Source organism: Setaria viridis, chromosome 2 (assembly GCF_005286985.2).
Source record: "Setaria viridis chromosome 2, Setaria_viridis_v4.0, whole genome shotgun sequence".
Lineage (NCBI taxonomy): Eukaryota > Viridiplantae > Streptophyta > Magnoliopsida > Poales > Poaceae > Setaria > Setaria viridis.
The window spans coordinates 6,689,364-6,696,399 of NC_048264.2; the positions used below are offsets into that span (position 1 = coordinate 6,689,364).

A 7,036-nucleotide genomic window follows, 5' to 3' on the forward strand; every position below is an offset into this window, starting at 1 on the left:
CGTCGGAGAAGATGAGCCACGCGGCGGGGAGACTCTGAAGCGGGCATGCAACTCGAGTGCGCCTGTCGCGGAAGATCGGGGGAAAAAGATCTCGCGGATCCACTGGTCAGATAGAACGGACGTTTGGGAAAGACTTAAAGGGATCCGACGGCGAGCTGGGTTTGGCGGGGTCGGAAATCAGAGCGAAGCGGGGAGGGGTCGGGTCTCAGGGGTCGGGACCGGTCGGGAGGTTGGACACTTTGGCTCGGAAAACTAGACAGGTGATCAGGGGCTAGGATTAAGATTAACTGGGAAGATTGGGGCCGGTCGTCACAGTGTTGCTTTGTAGTGTTGTTTAGATTTCTCTAGTAGCTTCCTTGCAATCACTACGTGATCATCGGCTGCCTTATAGCCGGTCACTTTAACAGTAAATCGGCCGATTCGCTGATATGCTTTTCAAGACAGATCGGAACTTTAGCCGATCGAAACCATTGGAATTTAATATTTTTATTTCCTTGTCAATCAACAAGTCAGATTGACTAGCACGCTGTACGAACCGCACCAGGGCGATAACTCGAACAGGAGTTAAGCAGATTCTCCTGGGTCGTGTGTTCGACGCTGATGGTCATCGGCCGATTTTTAGCACCAACACTAATATAGTTCTCATCACATATTAGTATCATAACAATAAAAGGCGCATTAAAAGGTATATATAGGTTTTCACCTTTAAGCAGCGGAGTGTGGTGTAGCTGCCCATTCCACCAGCAAAAGAGGATGCAGCACCGAGAACCCTAAACTTGTACAAATGAAAGTAAGGCTGAGTACACTTATGGTTGGTACTTAGAAAATCTTAGCGTTGAAATTATATTATATGCAGCGATGGTCAAGGAAAGGGTTTGGTTTAATTAAAAGAAACTTATTTTAATGCAGGGTATTAATTTCCTTCTCTAGGCCCAGCCCAACTCCACCTCCCTCTCCTTGTCTCCTTCCTCCTGCTTGTTGCCTGTCCACGCTCGCACGCACAACACGCGCCCGAGAAGGTCGCACCTCAACCACCCCGCTCAATTTACCGGCAGCACCGTTACTCCACCGTGCAGCACTCCTGAGGCACGCCATCGTCTCTCCTCTCATACAGCTGTAGCCGCAACGATGACGAGCAGTCGTACGACCCACGGCGGGAGAGCACATGTGCCGCTGTACCTTTGTATGCGGCAAAGGCTGAGTCTAAATCCCACTAGCTAATCTGTAGTCGTCCGTAGGCAAGTGTTGCAACGGGAGGTCATGGAGCAGGCGTAAGCAAATGCATGCTTAGCGACCCAGTTGGAGACCTCATTGGAAGGTCATAAACCCCTAGTTAGCTTCCGTGGATGACTAGTTGGGATTATGCCACTAGTAGAGAATTGGCTTTCGATGCCTCTTTTTATTCCGGTTTAAAGTTGGCTCGGGACAAAAGGTTCACCAACCGAGACTAAAGCTCGATCACTGGTGGGGGGCTCACCAACCGGGACCTTTTATCCCGGTTTGAAACACCAACTGGGATAAAAGACCCCCCTTTTACCCCGGTTGGTGTTAACACCAACCGGGATAAAAGGGTCGAGAGCCTTTTATCCCGGTTTGTAATACCAACCGGGATAAAAGGGGATCATTTATCCCGGTTGGTGTTTCAAATTGGGATAAAAGGGTCCCCAACGAGGTGACTAAAAGAGGACTAAATCCCTCGAACCCTTTTATCCGGGTTTGTAATACTAACCGGGATAAAAGGGGATCTTGGTATCATGAAAAATTGCGTGTGGGGGGCCTCCTGGGAGCATAGGATTTTTTTTTGCGGTGCCTGGTGTGGTGACCCGTTTTATCCCAGTTGGTAGTCCCGGTTTAGTGACCAGGATAAAAGGACCCCCTTTTGTCCCGATTGGTTTATCCCGGATGGATTTCCAGGAGATTTGCACCCTACCAACCGGGACTAAAGGCCAATTCTCTACTAGTGTGCTATGGTGGGCAATGGTTTTGATGGATCCGTGCTGTCAATCACTACGGTATCATGATACGGCACCCTACTGGTGAGTAAAGTACACGTTAAATTCTATTCGAATATAACCATATCCACGAACTAACTAGTTGTTTTTGGAAAATGGTTTATTCTTGATGTAACTAAAGTGTGAGTTAAATTTTGGAAATGAACGGCTAGATTGGCATGTGCTACCATGGACAGGGTGTGCAGTAGTACTTGTAGGATCACTCCACTCTTTCATAACTATGGGCAGCCACCCAACCTCTTTTTTTTATTTTCGCAAAATCAACTGTGATGGTGGGTGACATAACCACCCGCCACCACAGAGAGCCATCTGTGCTCGCTCAAAGTTACTGGCGGGTGCTATACTCGCCAGCATAGAGCCATTTGGCCCGCCAGCAAAAATCGTTTTTGGCGTAGCGAAGATGTCAAAAGCGTAGGATATGCTATTTACTAGGTCTTACCGTTAGATTGATATCCGACGCCTCCTGCTAGTTTGAAAAACTTACAAGTTCAGGCACGTAGCGTCACCCTTGTATTGTCTGCTTTGGTACCTGGATCTATCAATCACTCATCGATCTTGCCAGGATGTCGATCGTGCGTCACTCCAAATCGGTCACTGTTCAACCCTCCAAATCTAGCTGCATATGCACCGACAACTCTGGATGAAGATCGGGACCACGCAGCATGCATGCATGCATAAACCTCCAAACGCTACATAATATAAGCGTGTATATATGCATGCATATACGTCGTTCTGATGAAGTGCCATCGATGACGATGGACCAACTGTTCTTTTATTTGCTTGTCTAGGTAGATCCGGTTTTGATGGAAAACATGTAGGGCTGGATCCAACATCCACCTGTTCGGTCGGTGGATCGACACTGTCACACAGCTGCCACAGATTTGCCATTTTGTTCCGAGGTCTTTTACTAAGCACAATATTATCTTATACTACTGTTTCGAAAAAGGACTCGTATGTAAGGATCCAACGGTTGGAACCTTAAGCTGTAATATAGGTAGTATAAGGATATCTTGTTAAAAGAACACAAATGACATCACTTAAATTTTATTTTTAACACTAGCATAAAGTTTAAAAAGGTCATTGCATTTGAAATATCACTACTTTTCACATGTAGTAATTACTAAATCATCCGTAATCATGAACATTTAAATCTTATATATATCGTAAAAGAGCTCTTGTTTTTTCATCCACTCAAGGTGTGTTTGGTTGCATGTACCACATGATGCATGCATGGATGATCCTGGATAGGGTGGTTCAACCAATTTGCTTATACCATATGGTTCACTCTGGGTGTGTTTGGTTGCATGCACCACATGATGCATGCATGGATAATCCTGGATGGGGTGGTTCAACTAATTTGCTAGTTTGTACCGTATGGTTCACTCTAATGAGTAGAATAATATATTTAGTGGGATGACCTTATCCTGGATGAGTTGGTTCCATTCACCCAACCAAACAAAAATATCATTATTATTTTGCAACCAAACAAAAATATCATTATTATTTTGAATCAATTCATACACGAACCAAATGATACAACCAACCAAACACACCCTCGTTCTCTCCGACCCGCTGCTGCTGCTTCTGCTCTCTATATATGCGTACACACTGCCAGGCTAGCTAACGCACCGACAGCAACTCTGTTCCAGCCTCCCCTCATGGCTTGCTGCAAGCTCTTCTCCATCATGTTGCTGGCCGCAGTCCTCGCCGCCGGCCCGGCGGTGGCGGCTGCGACGTCGGCACACCTGCACTTTTACATGCACGACGTGACGGGCGGGCCGTCACCGACGGCCGTGCGGGTGGTCAGCGGCCCGCGCGGCTACTTCGGCAACACGGTGGTCATCGACGACAAGCTGACCGAGGGCACGTCGCAGTCGTCGGCCACCGTGGGCCGCGCGCAGGGCTACTACATGGTGGCGTCGGTGGCCAACCTGGAGCTCTTGGTGAGCATGAACGTGGTGCTCACGTCGGGGCCGTACGCCGGCAGCTCGCTCACGGTCGTGGGGCGCGACGACGTCGGCACGCCGGTGCGGGAGCTCTCGGTGGTCGGCGGCACGGGGCAGTTCAGGATGGCGCGTGGCTACGTGCTGTGGAAGACGGTCACCCCTGAGATCCTCGACCTCGAGATCTTCGTCAATCCTTGATCAAGACTGCTGTGTTCCGGCTTGGATGGTGAGATTGCCAAGGTAAACAGCTTGTTAACGCGTAGTTGTTTTCCTTTTGGCACTGAATCATTATTCATTTAATTTGGCCGCCGTTCGTTCGTTTAATTTGGTACAGTAGTCTGAACAACTTTGATCCTTTGGTTTTAATGAAGCATAAGTGAATCGCTGGCTATCATTTATCTCTTTACTTGCGCTGAATTTGTTGGTGCCTATGTTTTACCTGAAGCATAATTGAATTGCTGGCTATCATTCTTTACTTGTGGTTAACTTGTTGGTGCTTGTAACTGAATACTTACATTTGTTTTCCCGAATAGGAAAAATATTACTCTCCTAAACTATGAGTTATGAGTAATGTTTGTCGTTCCAATATCAGTCTCGAGCTGAACTCACTACGGGAAACAGTAAAAATGTCAAGTGTTTTTACTTTCCTGAGTGTAATTCATCGGACACTCGGCAACCCATGTAGACACTCGGCATTTTTACTTTTTGCCGAGTGTCATGGAGGAAACACTCGGCAAAAATCAACACGGCACTCGGCAACTCTCTAGCACGTGACTGGCACGTGCGACGTTCGCCAGATGCCCTAATGGCTGTCAGAACATTGCCGAGAGTCCGTTAGTGACACTCGGGAGAGTTAAGCTTTGCCGAGTGTTTTCTGTAGACACTAGATAAAATAATATTTGTTTTCCTCTCCTACCCTCCAATCATTTTCTACTCTCCACATACAACATGTGGTACTACATGTTAAAATTTGGTATATTTGTGGATCAGTTTGCTATATTGAATTAATTTATTGCATAAATAGGAATTTTTTGGTTTAAGGCAAATTTGAACGGCAAGTGATTCAAATAATGGAATAAGTTGAGTCAAAAAATCATATTCATGTTATTGAGTCCATTTTGGGGCCTTAGACAGGAAATGAAAAGAAATCTCGAACATTTTGTTCAGAAAACACGACCACAAATGTGTGGTCCAATGATTTTTAAATTCTAAAAAAAGCAAACCAAGTCTTAAAATTATGAGATTTGTCAAGATCTCATGATATCATACGTGGAGGTTGTGAAAAAAATTAGGAAGGTTTCGCACATTTTTTCATGTACGACACTTACAAACCAGAGTATCTCCGAAGAAGAGTTTAGGAGTTCAGAAGGATTTGTTAAAATTTGGAGTCAAAGTGACGGTCGAGTTAGAGTTGGACTTCAAAAATTTTGTACAGGCAATAGACAGCATAGATTGGTTCATGTCCAATTTTGGAAATTTTTGGGATCTGTTTGATAATTTTATTTATTAACTGCAATTATAGAATTTTAATGGAGATAAATTAAATTTGAGCGATAACTGCATGAAATAATGGAATAGTATTCATAGAAAAATCAAATATGTATTGTTAAGTGAATTTGATAAGGTTTTTTCAAAGTATATCGGAAAAAATTTAGTAAAGCACGTTATGAAAGTTATACATACATGAAATATGAAAGAACTTTGCCGAGTGTTTGGTCCCAGGCACTCGGCAAAGTCAATGTTTGCCAAGTGTTTCCAGGACAACACTCGGCAAACGTAGTGCATGGGCCCATAACAGCGCCTGTACCGTTTCGAAATTAAAATAAAAATAGGGTTTGTCGAGTGTTTTGGATCGGGGCACTCAGCAAAATACGGTTGCAGAACACACAATAGAAAAGTTACTTATGCAATCTCTACTCCTTTGTGCAGAATCAGTTGGCGGGATCGAATCAACCATCGGATCCATCAGCTTGGTCGCCTCAGTGGCCATCGTGGCCTCCTCAGTGACTTGTTGGAAACTTTACTTGTGTTGTGGTTAAACTAGAACTTATACTTGTGGGTTACTTGTCTTAAGCATATACTTGTGGTTGTGAACGGATCTTCTGATGATGACGCTTATTTGTGTGTTGTGAATGTTATTTATATGCTTGTAATGCTTAATATATGTCTGTGATATTTGTTTGAGAGGGGTCCTTTATACGTAAAAAAAACAATTAAAACAGGGTGACTATGGTCACTTTACCGAGTATAACACTCGGCAAAGGGGTGCTTTGCCGAGTGGTTTGGACATAACACTCAACAAAGAGGCCTAATTCTATTATTTTTGTACCTTTTTTGCCAAGTGTATAGGGTTTGCCGAGTGTTAAAGCCAATGCACTTAGCAAAAAAGGCCATAAAAATCTGGCCGTGAAAGTCACTTTGCCGAGTGTTTCCCTGGGCACTTAGTAAAGTTTAATTACTTCGTCGAGTGTTTGGTCTTTGACACTCAGTAAACCAATTAAACTTGCCGAATGTTTCCCTGGGCACTTGGCAAAGTTTAATTACTTTTTTGAGTGTTCTTCCGTCTGGCACTCGGCAAATACGCCGTTATCGTGCCTGGCCGTTAAATCTTTTTTGCCGACGGTTTAACTTTGCCGAGTGCTTATTGACACTCGGTAGAAGATTTTGCCGAGTGCCCGATATTTGACACTCGGTAAAGTCTGTTTGCCGTTGGAAACTTGCCGAGTGTTTTTGCAAAGTACCTGTTCCCCGTAGTGACTTATTACATCTGCTCCGTCATTCTTCATTCTTTTTATCAAGTTTTAGACAAAAGACCCTACGTTCTACGGTCCTGCTTTATTATATGGGGAATTGCTGGGTTGTTCTGCTCATGAAAGCAAAAACGCTTTGCAACTGTGTGTGCTTCCTTTTCTTTTCATATAAATGGTGTGGTAAAATTAATTTTGTTTTCATGCACATCGTGTGAAATTATTTGTATTACTTCAGAAGTTAATTTGAAGAAATTTCATTGTCTGCTGTAGATGGTATTTATTTGTAATTAGCAGGAGCAGGATGGATTAATACTTTATAGATATATAG

The 7,036-nt window shown here is 44.1% G+C and overlaps 1 protein-coding gene across 1 annotated transcript; it reads left to right on the plus strand.

Moving 5' to 3' along the window:
• The first annotated feature begins 3,617 nt into the window (after positions 1 to 3,617).
• Positions 3,618 to 6,142, plus strand: LOC117842427 (dirigent protein 21). The gene is made up of 2 exons (XM_034722882.2): positions 3,618 to 4,198; positions 5,888 to 6,142. Exon 1 carries the CDS (start codon positions 3,671 to 3,673, stop codon positions 4,154 to 4,156), a length of 486 nt encoding a protein of 161 aa, XP_034578773.1. The 5' UTR covers positions 3,618 to 3,670; the 3' UTR covers positions 4,157 to 4,198; positions 5,888 to 6,142.
• The last annotated feature ends 894 nt before the right edge of the window (positions 6,143 to 7,036 follow it).

Bases quoted from the DNA above. Each gene is read 5' to 3' on its own strand.
- LOC117842427 (XM_034722882.2), top strand. From the start codon at position 3,671: ATGGCTTGCTGCAAGCTCTTCTCCATCATGTTGCTGGCCGCAGTCCTC.